This window comes from Wasmannia auropunctata, unplaced genomic scaffold (assembly GCF_000956235.1).
Source record: "Wasmannia auropunctata unplaced genomic scaffold, wasmannia.A_1.0 LD335556.1, whole genome shotgun sequence".
In the NCBI taxonomy this organism is placed as follows: domain Eukaryota; kingdom Metazoa; phylum Arthropoda; class Insecta; order Hymenoptera; family Formicidae; genus Wasmannia; species Wasmannia auropunctata.
Genome location: NW_012027334.1, coordinates 276,252 through 299,080, shown reverse-complemented (window position 1 = coordinate 299,080; position 22,829 = coordinate 276,252). Strand labels below are relative to the sequence as shown.

General features: G+C 44.1%; 1 protein-coding gene across 1 annotated transcript; it reads right to left on the bottom strand.

Moving 5' to 3' along the window:
* Positions 1–1,990: 1,990 nt before the first annotated feature.
* Positions 1,991–21,857, bottom strand: LOC105456761 (acetylcholinesterase-like). The gene is made up of 8 exons (XM_011701045.1): positions 21,013–21,857; positions 15,691–16,056; positions 14,830–15,060; positions 12,828–13,119; positions 10,690–11,325; positions 10,316–10,477; positions 9,463–9,638; positions 1,991–2,965 (listed from the first exon to the last, which is right to left on the bottom strand). Exons 2-8 carry the CDS (start codon positions 16,040–16,042, stop codon positions 2,817–2,819), a joined length of 1,998 nt encoding a protein of 665 aa, XP_011699347.1. The 5' UTR covers positions 16,043–16,056; positions 21,013–21,857; the 3' UTR covers positions 1,991–2,816.
* Between the last annotated feature and the right edge of the window lie 972 nt (positions 21,858–22,829).

Genomic DNA, 22,829 nt, shown 5'->3' with positions numbered 1-22,829 from the left:
TGCGAGAGAGCGAGAGATATCGAACGTGGACGCGCGCGCGCGGCGGGTGCGGGAAGAGGAGGGAGGACACATAACGCGGAGAGACGCGGGCGAATTCTCTCCTTTTCTCTCCGGCTCTCTCTCACTCTCTCTCTTTTTTTTTTCTTCCCCTTGCTGCCTTTTACGAGCGCGATCGACTGCCGCGACTGCTGCGGGAGTCGCGAGTCGTGCGCGCGTATCGGACCGTATAGATCGAATTGCGGACCCTATTTCACCACTCCGCCGCGCAACGTAGAGGTACGTACGATACGTAACGGCGGCGCGCACACACAGCAGCAGCGGGCGGCGGGCCGGGAAACGGCGGATGCGGAGGTAGACGAATGCGAATTGCGGAGTCGTCGTAATCGGCCCGTCGCTCGTCCGGGGGGAAGAGGAGAAGGAGGAGGAGGAGGAGAAGGAGGAAGGGGGGAGCGGGAGGGGCCAGAGGCAATTTTACGCGGCGCTGCGCTCATCCTCGTCGGGCTGTTAGGCACGAATGCGATACGCGACGCGTCATCGTGGAGCGGGAGGCTGGGAAGCGAGGAGGAGGATAAAACATCCATTTCTCCGTCAGACGAACTCCTAATCTACCGAACTCCGTATAATCTTCCCGGACGCGCGTCCGGAGTTTTTCTACGTTTGCGAGTATATACGCGGGGATGTTCCAAGTGAATACGGGGACGCGATAAAGAGGTCCAATAATAACGAAAGGTACACTTCGCGAACACGTCGAGAAGGGTCCTGATATACGGAAATGGACGATACGAGAGCAATAAAACATTCGTGTCGGATATCCGAGATTCACGGAACGCGACTCGATCGCGACGTCGATTCTGTACGTGCATTATCACGATCGTGTCAGATTTCTTCGTCAACGCGGAGAAATCTGATACGATCGAGATAATGCACGTACAGAATCGGCGTATCGCGTATTCGTGTGTTAGACAGGCGCGCGCGGACGGTGGATATACGCGCCTCTTGAGGATTTTCGGAGATCTTTTTTTTCAACGCTGGACCCCCCCGACGTTGCATTAACGGAAGCTCCCGCGGATCCGGTAAAGCTCGGGAGAAATTACGCTCTCTCACCCCTCCCTCCCCCACCTCTCTCTTCCCGTTTGCTCTTCTCCGGACACTTCGATCACTCACACATACACACTCCCGTCCGGTATATCACTAACGTCCGATATATACACGTGACCGCCTTGTCCCGCGGGATAACGTCACGATAAACGCGACGCGACGCGGCGATTCGTGTTCATAAAACCCCCTTCGCGACGGTGACCCACATAGCGGGATATATAGCGGGGTGATATAACGGCATCCCCGCGATGGAGTACCAGGATCGACGAAGGGGAAGAGACCGATGGTGTAACGACGCTTTTACGACGCGATGAATCCGCGCGTGTCGTGCACAGCTTCCGGTACCCCGAATCCTCTGGTGCCTTCAAATCCCTGCGCGCGCGCTCGCAAGTCCCCGAGTTCTCTCTCTTCGAATTCTCGCACGCCTGCTCTCTCCCTCTCTCCCCATCCCCTGCGTTTGTGTTTCTTTTTGGATCCTTGTAGTTCTCAAAATTTTCAGATCGTCGAATTCTAGTGTTTTTCGAATTTTCGCGATTTGTCGGATCTTCACGGTTTTCAAAATTTTCGAGTTTTTTTTTTTTTGGAACTCTTTGAATTTTTGATAAATCTCGTATTTTCGAATTCTCGCGTTTTCAAATCCTTAATTAATACTTGTGAATTCTCGCGTTCACCGCCGATTTCTCGAATTCTTGCGATTTTCAAAATTCTCGAATTCTCTCGAATGCCAGCGTTTTTTTCTCTTCGAATTATCGGACTCTCGTATCTTCGAACCCTCGCGCTATCGGATCCCTGTGTACCGTCGAATCTTCGCGGAAATTCTCGAATTTTCAAGCTCCCACACACATTCGTACTTTCGAATTTCTCACACACTCTCGCGTCATCGCGTTTTTCGTTTTTTTTTACTTTGGTACCTTCGAATTTGAACTTTCGAATCTTTCGAATTCTCGCCGCTCCGTTAGCGCGCACGCGCTTGAACGGGGGAAGAGCATCGGACCTCGGAGTGACTCGTAGGAACTATAATTACCGCAATTAAAACCGTCGGCGTAGTTTCGCCGATAGTTTCGTGCCGTCGTCTCATCCCCCGTTCGATCGTCCGCGCCTCGCTACATCGGACGCGCGCTACTCCGTTCATTCCTCTCTTCTTACCTCTCTCTCTCTCTCTCCCTCTCGCTGTCGTCCATCATCGTCGTCGGATCGTCGTTCGTCGCCTAAGCTCTCTCGGATCTCTCTCGTTTCCCCGGTTACGCGCGTGGATACTACTACGAACTCGATTCCACCCCGAGCCCCCGGGGCTCCTCCTCCCCCACTCCTCGTCCCTCATAGTCTCCGACCGAGATCTCTCTCATAGGCGGGCGTGTATATTTTTTTCTTCTTTTATTCATCGTCGATCCCCCGGCGATCGAGCACTCTTCTACTATTGATATGTCTGTTTCTCGCGCGGTGCCGTCATCTTCCCGATTCGTTCGTTCGTACGTTCGTTCGTTCGTCCTGTCCATCCGTTCGTTCGCGTTCGTTCGTCCTCCTCTTCTTCTTCAGGGAAGAAACGGACCGCCGCTGCTGATGCCGATGCTGCTGATGTCGATGCTGTTGCTGCTGCTGCCGCTGCTGACGCTGCTGCTGCTGCTGCTGATGCCGATGCTGATACTTCTGCTGCTCGACGGGGCTAGGACGGCGGCTCGACGGCCGACCACCGATCCAGCGGCGGCGGCGGCCGGGAGCTAGACGATACCTCTGACGTCGTGCTGGATGTGAGGCAGAGTAGTGAGGCCGGTCAATAACAGGCTCAAGATCAGGAGTATCCGGGTCGCGCCGGAGTCGGCGAGGCTCGTGCTGCCGCACGTCTCCTTGGACCCGACCTCCAGCTTCGCTGTAACAGAGTCGCGCGGGGCGACCGCAGTCGCGATCTTAATAATGAGCGCTCGAAAGTTCCCGAGACGCGCAGATCACGAGAAATGGATTCGCGAGGGCGAGATATCAAAGAGGGTGCATACAGGCCTTCGCTAGCGTCTGTTGGTATCTCAGTCGCTGAGAAATTATTGCCGTTTTGCATTCGAATTTGTTATTTATCTCTGGATACATGGAAGTAAAATACTCCATAAAATCAGACGTGTGTTATATTATATAGAATACAAAATTATATTTTTACGATTTGTGAAACGATTAATTTTATTTTATTAGTAAATTTATTTGGCTCACACGCAAGTTTAAAGATTTCTAGTTTTCTTTATTTAAAATTGACACTTCTCCTTCTCTTCCGGAACTCTTTTATGTAAATATCTATAATAATGACTTTATTGATTATATATAAAAAATATATAAAAATATATAATCAATAAAGTCATTGTTATTGTTACACTCCGCCGAAACAAAGCCCTTCTTATTAATAATGATATAATTACAGCAGCAGATCGTGAATACACTTTGAATAATGGAAGCTACAGCGCTCCATCCATTTTGCTGCTACTTTACGCAATGATTTCTCACAAGTAAGACCTACCAACAAACATCGTGAATATAATATGGGATGTTGCGATTGGTCGACAAACAATTTTTCTGCTCGAAACCTTAATTCTCCGGATATATTAATCCTTAATTGGTCGCGTGGGATCAATATAATGAGAGTCAGTCGTATAATTCTTTTGTTATCTTTAGATTTGTTCGCTTTACTTTTTACTCCCTAGTAGCACTCTCTGCATCGGAAACGAGATATGTATGTATATTCAGAAGTTGGAGAGAAAGAGAACAAAAACGTTGGATCTCGGAATGCATACGATGTGAGCAAGATGAATGGGCTCACGTTACATCACGCGATCAATTAAAAGTTGATGATCATAAGTAGTCGTAATAATCCTGATATATTTTAACTGATAGGAATTAGAAATGACGAATTTGATAGAAACGGGAAGATGATCAAAAATTTTACTTTTACTATTATTTTAGAGATACGAGCGTCGATTTTTCGATAAGCAGCATTTTGGTTTGAAACGAGACTTATTTCTGCTAAACAATTAATATATATTAACTATTGCGTCTCAAAACTTTTCTACTTATATACTATATTGTATATATATATAGTTTTGTATATACATAATATATTTGAAAAAATATATATATATATTCTTTTAAACTTCTTGGTGCAATATTGAATCTCAAATCAAGCTACCTCAACCGGATGGTTTTAAAACAAAACTGCGAAAAAACACTTTTGCACTCGACAGAAAAAACTCGAATCTACATAGCCGTTCGAAACACTCCTCGTCCTTCCATCGCGAGATATCAGCGAGAAGGCAAATTTCGCGTCATGTGTCATAAGATCGAGATGCGCCAAGTGATGCGGAGGGGGTGGCGACGTAAAATGAGACACCGCGGTGGCGGTACCGAGAGGTAGTTGGGGGAGAGGGTGGCTTCTCCATTGCGCGCACGTTCGCCTTGGCGCGGTGAAACACAAAACGAACAAGCGGAGCCGGAGTATACGGGGGATAGTATACCGGACCAGCACAGGCATATGCCAGGGGGAGGGTGAGGATGGTGGTTACTGGTGCTGGTGCTGGCGCGGCGGTGGTGCGGTGATGGTAGTAGTAGCGACCGCCAGGCGGGCAGGCAGGCAGGCAAAGCAAGGCAGGCGGCAGGCAGGCAGGCCAGGCTGAAGCAGGCAGGGTGTGCGGATCGATGCCACGGGTAAGTAACTCCGCGCGCGTCGAAACCGCGCGCGAGTCTTGCACGTGCGAGCTCGCACACGCCGCCGCGCCGTCGTCGGGCGAAGAAATATCTCAATACGCGTCGCGAGAGAGACGCCGGTCGTTTAATCACCCTTACTCATCCCCGGACATCCCTCCTTTCCTCCCGCCCTCCTAGGCGACCCGCGCTGCACCGTCCGGGCAACGTCGAACGTTACCGCGAAACCGCTAACCGCTCGATTAACGCTCGAATCTTGCAGGTATGCCGGGAAACACTTCGCTTAAATCGCGCGCGTATATAATGTCGCCCTCCCCGCTATCGATCTCTCTCTCTCTCCTCCCCCTTCGTATTTCAGTTGTTTTGTTTATTACGTCGACATAACGGGAGGGAAACGCCGCGCGATACGCGCACGTAAATGAATTTGTGATTTCGAATTTTTGTGTTTCATTGCGCCCTGTCATTGTGCCGCGATAACACGCCGCGGCACTCGCGGCAGAAGTGCGCCACTGTTGTTTTCATTTCCACGTCCGTGCACCCGAGATCGGAAAACCGCCTGTGCGCACGATTTTCTTCTCTTTTCCCTTTTTTTTTTTTTCAAAGCGCCCGTCCATATATTGTTCTTATAATTGCACGGAGCGGCACACAATAGTGTGTCTACAATCGATTCGGGCAGGGAGAAGTGTAGAGGTTGTTTATATTTTATTTTTATATCTTCAATTCATGTACTTTCGCTTTTCTTTTCCCTCTCTTTCTCTATTATTGTCGGCGATCGGCGACGAATCTGTATATTTTCGAAAAAAAGTTTTAAACGTCAAAAAATATTTACTTCACAAATATATAGAGCAGGTATTCATTTATTTATTAATAACAGAGAGATTAACGCGAGAGAGGTATCCCTCAAAGGTTTAGGCTTCATTAGGCTTATTGCCTATAGAGAATTATTTTTCCCAGAAACTGACGCTCGTACCTTTAGAATATTATGGGAAAGTAAAATTTTTCGATCGACTTCCCCATTGCAGGCTTTTGCAATGGAGACCGATAATAAATATTTAACTAAATTTCACAGTTGAGACTTTGATGTTTACATCGTTATTTTATATCGATAAAACGAGAAAAAATACATATATATTTATGTATATGAATATATATATATATATGTATGTATATGCGCGATAAATGGATATTTTGAATACTTTCGCTTTTACGTATACGAAGAATTCGAAACGTGCAATAACTACCATTTCTCTGTATAAAAATATATCACATATATAATGTAATAACTTATATTAAAAGTATATTATATATAATATAATTATTAATATATATTACACATAATACATATAAAAGTATATGTAACATATTTTTATTATGTATAGCATATATTACGTAATATATACTACATTAATATACTTTTATATTATATGTAATATGTATTATTAGTTATATTAATATATTATATATATATACATATATATTATATTACCTATTTTTATTATAGTCTATAGTGAAAAAATATGTATTGTACTATGCGTATGTGTATATATAATTTCGTACATTAGTGCTATACATGATTATTACAAATAAATTATATAATTTTATACTATAATGTATATATTTATTTATATAGTATGTATGCATTATAAAATTATACAATTTATTTGTAATAATCATTTATAGCACTAATATACGAAATTGAACGTCACATTCGCAAGCCGATAAAATATCAATCGTCCTTCTAACGTGGCAAATTTAACGCTAACAGCGTCGTGTGACGTCTCCCGACATTTCTCGCGCGGGAAATGTTTTCCCTCCTCGTCCTCCCTCAACGGAGCTCACCGCTTATTTCCACGAGTTATACGAAATTTACGAGAGTTCGTTATCGCGGCGACCCTTTCTCGTTCCCGACCATCCCTTTCCATACCTTCCCGACGTCACTCTCCCTGTCACGGCGTGTCGTGACAGGGGGAAGGAAGGGGCAGGCGGAGAGCCTAACGATAGAATACTCTCCCTTTAACGAGAACGATATTTTCGTTCGCGCGCACGCACGCGACGGAGAAAAAGGGGGAAGTTTCGCGGTAACAACTGTCTATTAAGGCGCTCTCCCCGCCTACACTCGTGTGCATATATATATATATACGCTCGCGTTACAGAGCCGATCGTCGCGTAAAACGCGCCGGCGGCACTACAACGCTTTCGTGACCGCGATGACACGCCGGCACGCCACGCCGTTTAATCTTGACGGTCGCGGCGCGGCGCCGAGCGTGCCGTGCCGTGCGTGCGCGACCGCGACGACCGGGGGCGGCCGAGGCGGCGCTTTTATCCCCTAATCGTAATTATCATATAAAGCGACATTGTTGTTCTCGAGCAGGTACAAATTTCCGACTCTTATCGCGAACGCGAGCGTTGCAATACCCGTGTGCATAAGGGGGATCCCCCGCCCCCGGCCCGCGCGATGAAAGTCTATTAACGGACGCCGCGCCCCGCGACAACGGCGATAACGGGCTTTCCGTGGAACGCTCACCGCGAAGACGAAACGCGAATGAACTTGAACGAATTTCTTATCGTGTCGGGAAGTTCGCACCCCCGTTCCCCATCTGCAGCTTCGCGACGAAGCTATATAGCGCCAACAGCGAACAACTTAATATACGTGCTTCGGTGATTTCTTATCGAGACCGCGCGTGCGAAATCTTTACATTTAGAATTATATCGTGGTGAATTAAAAATTATCGTGACCAGGTTTTTTTTATATTTAATAAAATTCTGTGTAAAATTTTTTGTTTACTGTTAATATCTAACAATTGTCAATTTGCTTTCCTCCAATTGCTTAATCAATTTTGGGATCGAAATTCCGCAAAGATTTTAGAATTCGATCGTTGACATTCCGTCAAAACGTTTCATTTATTGTAGTTTGAACGTGAAATTAATTTCCTACATGTATATCAAAATCTTTTCTTTACTCCTTTGACATCTACAAAATTCGCGTTGATTTTCTCTCGCCTTTCAACGAATAACTTAATATCGATTTTCAAGAAATTGGTTTATACTAAGAAATGTCTTAAAGAACATATTTGCGAGAAACGTCTAAAAAACTTTCAAAAGATGTCTTATATTCTGATTTTAGACTTTGTGTTGTCTAGGAGAATTACGTTCAAATTTTGACAAGTTATGAAATTTTTACATTTTTGGTAATGCTTTGAGATGTGAAACATGCATCCTTAACACTGTATCGAAAGTGAAGTGAAATTATCTGTTTCGATAATCACGATTGCGATAATTATTGTTCGATACACGAGCACGATCGCCTCGATTCCGTTGTAAAAATAACGAAAAATATAGATATACCCATCGACGATTGACCGGAGAAAGGAGAGTAGGCCGCGCGAGAGAGGGTAGGACCGTCTCACAAGACGTCCTCCGCGAGATCTCTCCCGTCGCCGCCGCCGCCGCCGCCGCCGTCGCCGCGCCGGCCCTAAGTGGGACACTTGGCGAAGCGCACTTGATAGCAGTTCTGAATAAATGATGTAAACTCGAGTGTCGGCGTTGGAGTGTTGCCTCCGCCGTGTACAATAGCGGTATTCCCTGCGAGCCGCGAGCCGAGGATGTTCTCGCGCGGTGTTCTCGGCATGTGCCATGCACATCTCGCCACGCCGCGTCGTCGGTCGTCGCGGCGTTTCACGCTTCAAGTTCTCGATGTGAATTTTCCCCTCGCCCCCTCCTGCCCTTCTCTCCTTTCCCGCAAGAAAACCGTGCTCTTAGCTCACTTCCCGTCGGTCAGACTTTACGTAAGACCTAATATTTCGCGACGTAACGCTCGATATCGCGCGACGGCCAAGGAGATTCCTTGGCGCGCGAATTAAGCGACAACCACGAACACGCGCGCGTCTTCGCTGGTTGGAACGTCGTTCGTCGCGCCGGAGAAACGATCGCTTCTCTCCGTGGACTCCGGTTCTCCCGACCGACCGTGTGTGTCGCGAGAACAATCAAACGTACTTGGCGCTCAACAGGTGTCATACACAAGACAATTCGCGCGCGGTATAAGTATATAAAACGCGCGCGCGGGGCATCGAGGACCTCCGCGGCGCGCTCGGCGAGGATCGCGGAGCGAGACCCTCGTCGTTTCCGTTCGCGTGTACGCGGTACACGGAGGTAATACGGCGCCGCCTATAACGCCCCCATGCAATCATCGATCATCCGGTCTGGGAGATGATTGCCGGGCCGCGCTGCGTCGCTCGCAGAAGACACACACACACACACACACAGTTGTCGTTGCGCAACCGGCATTTGAGTGACAATCGGCATTTCCGGCCGCGCGCCTAACGCGCGCCTTCTCTCCGATCGCTAATAAGCTGCGTCTTAAATTCGCGACCGCGCGGTTCATATCCGTCATGCTCAGGGTAATTGTCCTCTTTTCCCCCGGACACTGTCCTCTTTTTTAGGGCATTCGAGGTCGTCCGGGATTTTAAATTTTTCAAGGAATCTTTTAAATATTTTGACTCTTTCCGCGTAATTATTCAGAAACGAGCCGCTAATCTACTACACACGCTTTTTTTTGTATGCGTCCGGGGTTGCACACGAAACGTCCAAGGTTTTTGGCTCGTAAGTTCTAGTTTTGAAAATTTTGATACGGCAAACCTGATCACGCGGGAAGAGAGAGCGGGACCGGTGTGTCCCCGACGGGATACTTACACGTGGCGCTGAGCAGCTGCGGCAGGTACTTCTTCCAGAACGTGCACTGCCGCACCCTGGGACCGCTGCCGATCTCCGTGCTGTTGACGTCCAAGGTCAGGTACTCTTTATTGACGGCGGTGTGCGCCGGCCAGTAAGCCAGCGACAGCTCGCCGCTCTCGTCGATGTTCGGATCCCTGATCGACATCACACAAATCACACACGTCTAAATATACCGGCCCCCGTTCCCCGATACCGCCGACACCGAAATATCCTCGAGTAACGAGATTTCGTGGTATTTTTAAAGCATAATTTATACGGAACGGGAGATGACGGCGAATTAATTCGTACGGTTGACAACGATGAAATCGGTAGACCGAAGATAATAACTTTATTATTGATGTCAAAGTCTAAAAGTGCAATCCTTTCAAATCTATTATAAATATCTTTTATAAATATCTGTTCCTAAATTAGCGTAACAATAACTGCGAAGGAATAAAATAATACAATATCTTTATAATTAATAAATATTAGATAAAAAATGTTTGTTATAAAAATTATATTATATTGATAATAAATATTATTTTGATAAATCAAAAATATTATATTTTTATGATTTTTATTCCAATAAAAAAGCGAACGTTTTCTTTAATTAATATTATATGTATTGTGTCTCGGACATTCTCGGACATATTTATTATTTCAAAATTTTTATAGTATCTGCAAAAATATATATAGCGTATTACGTTACATTTAATTAATTACATTTAATTAATTAATTTTCAAATTTAAATATAATTTTTTGGAATTTCACATTTTGGAGAATGGAGATGAAAAACTGTACATGAAAAAGATTAAATTAATCGTGTCTTACCCTGTTTTCGCGAAGTTCGCCCAGTATCTCATCATCCTCTTCGAGAGCTGCACCTCCTCGTGCGTGTAGCCCTTGGATGGATCGAGCGGTTCCCCGAAGATGTAGCTTATCTCGTCGGCGTGCATAACTCCGGTCCATCGCGGCCACGGATTGTTCCTGGATCTGACATGAAATCATCGTATTTTTTTTTTAATCGTACATGATTCGGGAAATTTAAACATATAAATCCATCGGTATATTAATTGTTCTTCTTTTTAATATTATATATTAATAAAAATGCGTAAAAAATTCTAGATCTTTTTTTTTTTAGAGAGAGTCGACTTCCTTAATTATCTACATCCAGATTTCTAATTGTAAAAGGATCTTCTCTTTACCTGTGCTTGAAGTAGTACATGTAGACGGTGTGGCCGGTGTCGGCGTAACGGCCGGCGAATTCGTTGACGTTGCAGGTGAACTGGTAGTCGCCGACGATCTTGTCGAGGGCGTCGCGATTCGCGTGCGGATCTTCCGGGTGCAGCCAGTCGCTGTACTCGTAGATAATGGCGTGGCGGCCGATCTGATTCACGTAGGGATTCAGCTCGGACACGGCGCTGATGAACTGATCGCGCGTCACCTTCACGTCCTCGGCGCCGTCGATGCGAAACAGCTCGGTCAGATAGTAGATGATGAAGTAGAAGCCCTCCTCGGTGTTGGAGCCCATCAGGATGTTCGTCTTCTTGAAGGACATCGTCGCGAGCGAGCGCTGGGGCGTCTCGTCGAGGAACGCGCCGTCGATCACCGGCACGAACGGGAACTCGCAGATCCCGAGGGTGCCCCACTCGTTCTTCACCAGCTCCTCGGCGTCCTTCGTCAGCAGGCAGTCGATCGCCTCGCGCAGATTGTGACGATCGTGCGGACAGCCGACCGCCTCGGCCAGCCGGATGCCGCGCACGATCGATTCGTCGCGCGAGATTATCGCCCATGGCGCGGTCGCCGAGCCCGACTGCATGATGGCTTGGTTAAACAGGTGCCTGGAATAGGGAATCGCGGGTTCCTTCCTGATTAGCGAAACAGGCGACTGTTTGATCCCTCCTGCACGTGTCGCAACATTTGTGGCGTAACACCGAATTGAAATATAATACATTCGAATATTATGTTAGCACTGAGTGGCTTTAAAATCTGTATTTTTGTATGCGTGTGCGTATATAATAGATCCTGGATAAATACAGGGTATATCTTAAACAGCTGTTTATTCAAGATCTATTATATACGCACACGCATACAAAAATACAAATTTTAAAGCCACTCAGTGCTAACATAATATTCGAATGTATTATATTTCAATTGTGGACGGTAGCATCCACACTGCACTGAGAAAAAAAATTTGTTGAAAAACGCAAAATTTGTTTCATCTTACCAAAATATTTAGTCCGATACGTTGAACTACACGTTACTACGATGACATAAAATAATTTGCTACTATTATAAACAAAATACTATTTTTTTAGCTAAACTATTTTGTTTCAACAAAAATTTATCGTATTTAACTTAACCATTCGATTAAAAATACAAACTATTTATTATCCCCATCAGCATCGTTTAGTCAGTTTAATACTTGGAATTTGAACAAATATATTTACTTGGATAACTAAATAGCATGCAAACACAAATAAATACCACTAGTATTTCGAACAAAATAATTTAATTGAGTTGGTTTAGTTAATTCTTGATTAAAAAATTTTCATGGTTGACATGAATAAACTATACCTTTTTTTGAGCAACTAAAGAATTGTTAAATCAACTATTGGATCAAACAACTATACAAATTTAGTTCGTACAATTTTTTTCCTCAGTGTGTTAAATCCATAGTGTCAAATTTAACCTTATTTAAGTCGCCACTGCTCCTACTTAATATATAATTATTTTTAAATAAAACAATGAATCCAAATTTGAACTGTTTGAAATTATTTAACTCTATTGTTTTAGTTAAAAATAATTATATATTAAGTAGGAGCAGTGGCGACTTAAATAAGGTTAAATTTGACACTATGGATTTAACAGTGCATTAATTATACGGCATTATTCCTAAAGAACTGAGTCGAAAAGTCCTGAACCTTTTTTTCTACAATGTACAATAACGCAATTACTACTGCAGTAATTACAGCTTGATTGAGCATTGTACAAAAAAAATGGGTTAGGACTTTTTGACTCAATTTTTTATAAGAAATAGCGCTACATGATTAGTGCGCTATTAAAGAACAATTTTGTTCTATAATGCTCAATGAAACAGTAGTTACTGCAGTAGTGATCGCGTTTTCAACTCGATTTTTTACAAGGAATAACGCAAGAAATAAGCGGTATTTTAGATACATCTTGTATACACACGCAAATATAAATCAATATTAAATAAATAAAAATATTGTTTTTTTCATGTTATGCATAATCAACATAATCATGGATTGAAATATATTCGTCCAAAAGATCCTTTTCGATTCATTCTCACTGACAGATTCGTCTACTCTTTAAAACTGACCTGGACAGCGGGGACAGGAGGTGCAGGGAGACGGAGACCGCGCCCGCGCTCTCGCCGAAGAGAGTCACGTTCTCGGGATTGCCGCCGAACGCGGCGATGTTGTCCCGCACCCATTGCAGGGCCATCATCTGGTCGAAGAGACCGGCGTTGCCGGGCACGTCGGACGTGCCGAAGTACAGGAAGCCCAGGCTGGCCACGCGATATTGCATCGACACCAAGATCACGTTCTCCTCCGATACCAGGGCCTTGTGGTCGTACACGTCGAGGGTGGCCGAGCCGGAGTAGAAGCCACCTGAAAGAAGGGTCGCGGGGGATCCTTGGGTTTCGCGGTCGCACAGTGGTGCCGGATATACAATGTTACAGATACAAAATGTTCGCTTCTTGCAATTATTTTCTTTCCGTGATCTCAAAGTCTTGAGTGTCAAAAAGTACAGTTAGAATATTTTGCCATAATTAGCAGTGAAACTTCATTAATTGCGTGTAGGTATTTTGCACATCGAAATCTAATTATATTAATCCTTAGGACTCGCGTGATTTCTTTGATAAGTGCTCGCGTGAAGATCAACTTGACCTCATTTTAATTTATTTTTGTATGCACGAACAAAAATTTTTGTAACTAAATTTAATATTATTTTATTTTTATTAAAACCTGTCTCAATTTAAAGTTATACTTAAAAATACAAATTTTTATTTGTTTTAAAAATGTTTTAAAAATAAGATAATATTTTTCAAATATTAGAAATTAAAAAGAAAATCCATATTTTTAAAAATATTATATCACATAATATTTTTAGAAACATAGATTTCTTTTAATTTCTAATATTTGAAAAATATTATCTTATTTTAGTAAATTCGTAGTTTGCAACTTATGCAGTATAAACAGACACTAAAAATGATCAAATAAATTTTAATTATATCTCTAAATCTCATATAGTGGACTCGCCACTATATCGCCTACTATATTAGAGTAATTGCGATTATCATTCTAATCTGAGTGAATGCGAAAGCTCACTCAAAAGATCTGATAAAATGACTCTGCGAGAATGAAATTTCCCACTCAAAAGTGTAGAGTGACATAATTCACTTCTATATGAATACTGACTTCCGCACCTGAAAAGAGTGCACTCTCATTCAAATTGAGTGTGATTTCACACGAATTGCAGACAATGTACAATTTCACTTTTTATTACACTTGTATCTGAGCGGTTTTGCCTCATTTTTCACTCTTCGAGTTTCAGAGAGTACCTATGTATTAAGGAATTTCCTTCACTGATAAAATATATACATTTTATTTTTTTGACCTCCTGATGTGTGTTATACGTTTGCAATTTCAAAAAGAGTTCCCGAAATCGCTGTGGTGCACAAGAATTCCTTTACAGGAATTCTCTCACGTGTCGGGGGCATCGTTCACGCGCAATCTCGCCGCTAATTTCGCTATTTGACACTCCCTTAATAGCATAACCGGCGGCGGCGATTTTTTTTTCTTCGTGGTGTGCGTGAGATCGCGCGTCACAGCTAAAAATATCTCCTAATTGGACAACGGGTTCGGATATTAAATTTTATTTTGCTACCGCAAACCACCGACAGACACATCAATCATGCCGCAACAAGCGTACACGGGTGACGGGACAATAAAAGAATCTCAGGTTTATAACCGGCGTAAACGGCGAGCATAATGCCCGCTGACATCATTCAGAGCGCGATGACGACGCGGAGCTGAAAGGGGGTTTCGACAAGATAGCTTTCAGAAGCGTCTGCTGCGACTTCGCGGCTGCTGAAAGAAGCGCAGGGGTTGAGGAGGGGGGAAGGGAAGGGGAAAAGACCGAGGAAACGTAGCGATGCCGCAGTGTCAGTTTTTTTTTATTCAGAAATAAAACAATTTCGGGAACTCTCTTTGAAGTTACTCCCCCCCCCCCTCCTATCCTCCACCGTAAGAATTGTGCGCCCGCTGCATGCATGCGAGGATCGAGATGATGGATTCTCATGGAATTTGGGAACTCACCACCGAATATCCATACCATGACAGCGGCGTTCTTAGGCCTGGGCCGCGGCGCCACCACGTTCACGTACAGGCAGTCCTCGCTCAGCGGCGTGTTCGGGTTCCACATGGTGGCACCGGCGAAGTCGCCGAACACCGTGTCCAGAATCTGCATGCAGCTGTTGGGCAGGGTGGTCGCGTTCAGCACGCCCGCCCAGCGCTCGGCCGGCCGCGGATGGCGAAACCTCAGTGGGCCTGTAACGGAAATCCCCATCCCCCCCCCAGGCGAGAGTGAGATCCCTCTGGAAGTTAACACCCTGGAGAACACGTGGCGTTAATCCAGTCTATTCCTAATTCGCGAACGAGCCCTTCTTTCATTTAAACCATCGTAAAAATGTCTCAGAAATGACTCTAAAACCCGTGTCACGTTACGAAGATTGATAGTACTTGCGAATTGAAGATTAAAATTCGATCAATCAGATAATTTTAATTCGTTTCGTTTCCAATTGGTCGAATTTTAATCTCTATAAATTCACAACTTGAGTTCGTGTCATTCTGCGCACTGGAGATTAGAATTCAGGATTCAATTAAAATTATAAAATTATATCCGACTGGTTGAATTCTAATCTCTAATTTGCAATTTTCAGTCGCCAAATGCGTAGTGTGACACAGGCTTAAGCGAATCCGAAAGGTTCGTTCTTCGTCTTCGAACGAAACTTCTTTTGTCCCACGTTTTTACTCGCGTTTTATCGCAAAGAACAATCGCCTCCCCCTTCTTGAATTACATCTCATACCGATGAGCACACAATTTCTGATGCGAGAGAAAGAGAGAGAAAGAGACCACCTTTTTTTTCTCCGTTACTCTCCGCTCGTCGCGCGACTCACCGACGGGTTTCTGGGCGTAGGGTATGCCGAACCAGGCGTCGACGCTCTTGCCGCTGGCCGTGGCCAGGGTCTTGCCGTGGGCCATGCCCTTCCGGGTGCGCACCACCAGCGGATCGTCGGTGTGGAGAGCGGCCGGCCGCGGGAGCTCCTCGCTCGACCTGGAACTCCTGGCGTCCTCGTGCGACGACGGCGTCTCCTGCGCGGCGTGCAGCTCGTGCTCGTGATGCCTGCTCCGGTGGGACGGCGAGCCGTGGCAGGGATCCGGCTGCAGGACGAGGAGTAGGAACAGGCTCAGCACCAGCAGGGCCTCCAGTCTGCCGGTCTTCCGCCAGGAACTCGGGTCTCTCAACATCGTGCCTGCTCCGGCTGCAAAGGAACACCAAATGTCGCGCGCCATTATTTATCGCGCACACGAAGGAGAAAATTGTATTTATAAATATCTAATAAGATTTACACACAATAACAACGTGCACCAATTAAAATTAAATTAAATTAAAAATTTAAATCAAATAACTGCTCGTAATATCCATGTCTTTCCATTTTCTCTCCCTCCAATTTTGCGAAACTAATGTAATTAATTTTTTCGCGTGCAAGAGCAAATTTGAATCCGTGTTCTCCATTGTGCCCCACCTTTAGACAATCTATAATTTGCGTTGGAATAAATAGAATTCAAAATAGAATTCTATTTATAATTTTGTGTGCCGCGTAACGCGAAAAACGTTTGAAGGGAGGATTCGGGGAGGATGTACGCATGAATAAAATATGCATTAAAACGCGCACGTATATATATATATATCAAAATCCACGGTGTAGATAAAATTATAAATAGAATTCTATCTTGAAATTCGACGTGAATTATAGAACGTCTAAAATGGACGTCGCGCACGTGATGAACAGCGTGAATGAAAATGGGCAAATTATTTGGATGTAAAATATTGAAAAGCGGATCCGTTTGAGAATGCCCGGTTCCACGTGCAGCCTTCTGTCAGCCTCCTCTCTGCCTGTGCCGTGTACCACTGCGTATACGACGTCGAAAATGTGTTACGACGGATAATTGAAAAGGGTTAATCCCCACCGGAAGCTGCTCGTTTCTTATCTGACGAATGATAAATTCGGCTCCTAAGCGCTACACGGGGACACGTTTCGCTATATTCGCGCAGCAACCACTGCATAATTTATACGACATTGTAAAACAACGACCCGAGCGGGAGGGGGGAGGGGGGGAGACGGGATTTGTTTGCGAATAACAAACGCCCAGGTTTCGGGTAATACGTTCGTAATTACATTAGCATAACCCACACCGCTGATCTCACGTCCCCGTGAGAGAGGGAGAGAGAGAGAGAGAACAGATCTGAGGCTGCATTTCACAAGACACGCGCGCGCGCTGCGGCATCGGGGAAGGCCGATCGCTCGCAACGCGGCCGCGTCGCAAACATCAAACACGGACGCTTCTTATAAAAACGTAACGATCGGGGCGGGTGAGACTTATTTTCAACTTTGCGTTGTGGCTCCGCACACTGGCTGACGTAAGCCAGGCGCCTGACGTGAAAAATGCACGAGCGCGGGAAAAATGCTCCAGCGGTGGTGCATAACGTATGTCGCGAACGCATTAATTTCGAAAGGGGATCCGCGCGCGCGCGGAGGAAAAATAAACTCCACCGAGACCCCGCCGCCGTGCGGTGGTTTCAAAAGATGTGATTTCCGAAAGATTTCCCCGGCGCGCACACGAACGCGCGCCATACCGCCTCTTCCCTTCTCTCTGCAGGGAAAATGTCCGCTCGTCCGCTGGAAAATCACCCTCCGCCGCGACGGCAAAATTACCCCCGCAGGGACAAAGTAACCCTATCCGACCCTATCTGACCGTAATTCAAAGCCGCGGTTTCCAGCGCGCCATCCGAGAGAGTAACCGCGGCCCGGTAATCGAGATTATCCGAGTTAACGAAGCTAATTTAATTAATCGCATCGTTATTTACGAATTAATAGCCCGGACCGGTCGGATTGACGCTCGATCATTTATAAACTGGATTTGGATTTTGATTTCACCGAGGAAGGAAACGAGAGAGCGTGATTTCTTCTTTTTTTTTTTAGAACTCGGAGAATATTTAACGCCGCATATTTTAATAACGATATCGGATATACGCGCTTTTATCTTACCGTGCTTTTCTCGCGAAAATCGCACCGACGATTCTGCTCGCTCCTCTGGAGAAACGCGGAAAGAAATGTCGGGATAATAATTGTTACACGACTGGATGATACTCCGGCGTCATCACTTAACGGCTGTTACAAATAATTTGGTCTCATTTAACGATATTTTTCCTACATACCAGTTTCGCTCTCTCTTTCTATCTGTTCCCGCGCTTCTTCCGCCAAGCATTCATGATACTGTCATGATAAGGCCGTTATATAACTGGCAGACGGATGACAAGTGTCCTCGCTTGTCGGTTAAATCTTTCGGCATAATTTCGCAAATTGGAGGAACATCGGATTTCTGCTATCTTTATCCACGCACGTCCCACATTTCACCCGCTCAAATCCGCCATGCGACGTCGTTGCTCGTTACCCGAGAATAATATAACATGTACGCGAGAGAGAGAGAGAGAGAGAGAGAAAGAGAGACGACAGAGACATTCTCCTACGGCCGATAATTTTGCGCATCCATCCTCCTCCAGGGGAGTCTGAACATTATAACCCCCCCCATGCATATTCACACACGTGTGAATACAGGTCTAAAAAAGTTTAGACGCGCGACACGTTGATATTCTCGATAATATCGAGGTACGTACACACACGTACACGTGCACCGCCGCATGCAGGGAGAGCAGAGAGTCCCGGGAGTATATGTAGGGCGTATCACGAGATTACAGATTAAAGCGGATTTTGTTTTAACGTATAACGGGTCCGCAATGTCATCGAACGCGTGTGACTTCGATCACGAGGGGGGTGAACGGGGTTCGGGAGTTACCCCGGCTAACACAGAGGGCACAGAGCACACGTTATTTTTCTTTTTTTTTTTTAGCTCACTACACTACAGCAACGTCGCGCAATCCTGCAAATTGCAGGGAGAGAAGGGGGAGGAGGAGGAGAATGAGAAAGAAGGACGTTGCAGAACCATGCAAATGAAAAATTCCGACAAGGTTACGGCAATATATTGGAAAGCTTGCAGGATATTAAAAATAGGATGAGGTTCCGTAATGTGCCGCCTTCTCCCCCGTGATGCCATTGTGAATCTGATCCCCCCTGCCCCGGATTTTGAGCAGAGACAGAGAACGCGGCGGGGTGTAGCGTAGCAGAAATTACGCGAGGCCTCAAAAGATTCCGATTAATCGCCGATTTCAATCGGAGCGAGATCGAGTGACGTGTCCGGAGAAATGATGAGGGAAGCTATATGCGATTACGTTCGCGGCAACGTGGCAGCGCCGATGCAAGATATATCGTCGCATCGTCGCGACGTCGCGTCGCTGTGACGCGCGGCGACGCGACGGCCACGCGGCAATGTTGCAGCGTTATTTGCAATGTTACGATTCTGCGATAGAACAGTATCTTGCAGTTACCTTCCTTGCGATTACATTCCGCGCCGCGCGTTCGCGAGTTAAAAAAATCATGCGTTACAACTGAACGGCAGGTGTACGTACGGCTTTGACAAATTTCAAGCGGGATATCCTACGTCTCTGTTAATTTTTAACACGGTAGATTCTTTGACCGATTTGTGGGCGTATATATATATATATATATATACGGGATACAAGGCGTCCCGCTTCGCGCGCATTACTTCTTAATATCGAAGTTTCGATTTCTCCTCGGCGTGCCTGTCGTGGGGCGCTCATCATTTTATCACGGCTCCTCAAATTTTTACCATTTACGTTACCGTTGTAACTGGTATAAGCCTCGAATTAAAATTCCATCAAAGTTAAGCTCCAACTGAGTTGTAGTATTGCGAGAGACGTAGTATTCTCTTTTCTTTCTTTTTTTTAAAGCTTTCCATTTAAATGGATATACTCCTTCAATTCGTAAGGAGTCCTTTGTTTTGCAATAACTCGAGAATTGTCGGCGCCTCGATATTTTCGTCAAGGAGAAATCGACTTCAAATCGGCCAAGGAATCTTGTTGTCAAAGAATAATGCGCGAGAAGTGGGATATCTTGTAGACCTTGTATACTGTTATCGACGGGAAATGCGATATTGTAGCGCCCCGCATAATAAATTTCTGAACGTGCTATCACACGCTGACGATGTATATTATATCGTAAAATATGTACTATATTATAATATATTATATATATATATATATTGTATTACAAAATATATATATATAATATATTTATATATAAATATATACAATGTATATAATGTATCTTTTATATATATGTATCTTTTATATATATATGTATCTTTTATATATATATATATATATATATATATATATATATACATAGCATAGTAAAATATATATACATGTACTGCCAATCAAAAGTTTAAGATCACATAAAAAATTTAAGACTATTCCAGTGAAACATTATTTAAAAGTTTGATTCATGTCTTTTGTCTTTTTATAACTTTTACTTAATATTTTTTCTTAATTTGAAAGAATTTGAATTCAATAATGTATTAAAAATAAGCACAGTTTTATGATTAATTTGACATTTGTTTAATTTCAAGAAAGTAGACGACTTTTTAAAGCTGTTTTGCAAAATTGAGCTGCGGACTATTTTAGACGATGAATATAAAAAGCTCTCTTTCAGCAGAAAACACGAGTAAATTTGTAGCTAGAATACCTGGATTAGTGAAAGGAATGATAAAATGTAAGAGTGGTTACTTTGACGAAAAAAACGATTTAATATTTATAATATTTTTTTTTGCTTTTCTTGAAAAAAATATTTTTTGTAAAACTCTCAAATATATTTTGTATTTATTTTTCAATATATTATAAAACTATGAGTGAAATAATAAAAATATATTAAATAATAATACATAGGTTTGATTCCATATAATAGCATTCTCTATTAATTATATCTCTACCTATTATTATATTTTTTATTAATTAATCTCAAACTTTTTTGCAAGCAATGTATATAAATGTTATATATATATATATATATATATATATATATTTAATTATACATACATATATATCTATATATAATTACATTATATGCATATTATATATGCACGTCGTGTTCAATACACGCGTCGCTTCCCTCTCCCTCTCTCTCTCTCTCTCTCTCTCTCTCTCTCTCTCACTCTCTCTCTCTTTACTTCCCCGTCTCACGCGCGTTAGAGCGGGGAGAGGGGGAGGTATTAGTAGGATGATAGTATTCTCTAGTTACCACACGAAGGTCCACGTTGATTAGCAACTTCCTTCTACGTGCGTGGCCGTACGTACGCTCGGTCACACGGGAGCGGCGCGGCAGCGGCGTCCACGGGAACGTCGTCGCACGCGGAAGTTTACGCACACGGTGGACGGTGGATTAACGTCGTCGTAAAATTAGGATTTATTGGTCTGTCGCGGTGCAGGAGGCGAGGCGCGCCACGCGATAGAGGAGTTTCCTACAGTATATAGGAATATGGAGAACGCGCCCTGCGGTGGCCCCGGCGCGGCGCAAACAAGCGGCGGAAACAAGGGCCGCCCAAGGTTCTCAAGCGAATCCCGGGCGCGCAGACTGGTAATCGGCTTCAATTCGAGGCATCAAGTACGAGTAATCGAATGAATATTAACTCGCGTCTAAACTATGCGTTTAATTTTAAATAACGACTCGCGTAACGTTCAATTTCGCTGCGAGAGTATAGATTCGGAAATCGGTAATCTGACCGGATGCTCCGATTCCCATTAGGGTATATAGGAAAGAAAAACGGTAAACAAATTAAATAGAAGGAAAGTGGGCCGAAGAGCGAGTTAACAAGTCGCGGATTATAAATCTCTCTCTTTTTTTTTCAGACTCACCGGGATTTTTCAACGTTTATTCGCCGCGCGACACTCTCCCGCTCCCTCTCCCGCTCTCTTTCTCTCTCTGTCCCTCCGTCGACGTCCTCCCGTCCCGTTTATCGATAATACTTATGATACTTATCCAATTGGAATCGCGCGCCCGCGAAGGATTCGCGATGGGATATTATCGGCAAATAATATCGGCGTCTCGCAATAATGACGACCGGACGACGACGAGACGAGACGACGCGGAGACGAGACGCGCCCCGCCGACGAGTAGCAGCACTGATGACCGACGACGACGACGACGACGACGACGGGCTGGCCGAAGCGTTTCACGGGAGTGACAGCGCGAAGCCCGACGCCGCATTAGAGCCACGAAGCGACTAGTTACTTCCCTTGGCACTGCGGCAGCATTATACGTTATCGCGTGTGCGATATAGGTAGGGTACGTGATCCACAGCCAGCCGTCGCCGCCGCCGCTGCCGCTGCCGCCGCGACTGTGGAAGCGCGTGTAGATCGATCGGGCAGGGATCGGGCACGTCGGTTCGCGAGAGCGTTTCGCTCGACCCTCGACAAAACTCGATACGCAAAATTTTCTCCTTGAGTACGAAATGACCGGGCAAACAAACGACTTTCTGCCGAGGACTGCGGAGTTTCTTTTAAAAGTTCGTTCTTTTACTTGATAATTATCCACGCCATCCTCGCGTACCTAATACTGATCGGCCTCTTACACAGTAAAAAAACATGTATTTGTATTAAAACTGATTCGTGTACCTATAAAATGCTGATTCGGCCACGACGATCTTACACTACGGTAAAAAACATTGTTGTATTTGTATTAAAATCGATTTTTCATTAAAATTTTTGCTTTGAATTTTATTTCTGACATATCCGAATATTAATTTAACATGAACAATAATGAATTAAACTGGACTGCTATAATGGATAACAAATAAGTGTAATTAATAAGTATAATGTAATTGTGCCTTTTGAATAGTTGTGTAAATTAATATTTAATATTTCTTAGTGTCACAATCGCGGAATTTATGACTAAATAAATATAAAAATAATGTAATTTTAAAACGGAAATTCTAATATTAAATGAAAAAATGTACGTGTTAATTCAGCATATTGCAAACGTTAATTTTACTGAAAAAACATTTGCTTCCAAATTGTGTCAAAGTGTTATATTTTTATATTAATTCTTTATATATTTTT

Coding starts and splice junctions, on each gene's coding strand:
- LOC105456761 (XM_011701045.1), bottom strand. CDS start 16,042: ATGTTGAGAGACCCGAGTTCCTGGCGGAAGACCGGCAGACTGGAGGCC. Junction 15,061..15,690: donor CTACGCCCAGAAACCCGTCG/GTGAGTCGCGCG, acceptor TTTCCGTTACAG/GCCCACTGAGGTTTCGCCAT. Junction 13,120..14,829: donor CATGGTATGGATATTCGGTG/GTGAGTTCCCAA, acceptor CCCTTCTTTCAG/GTGGCTTCTACTCCGGCTCG.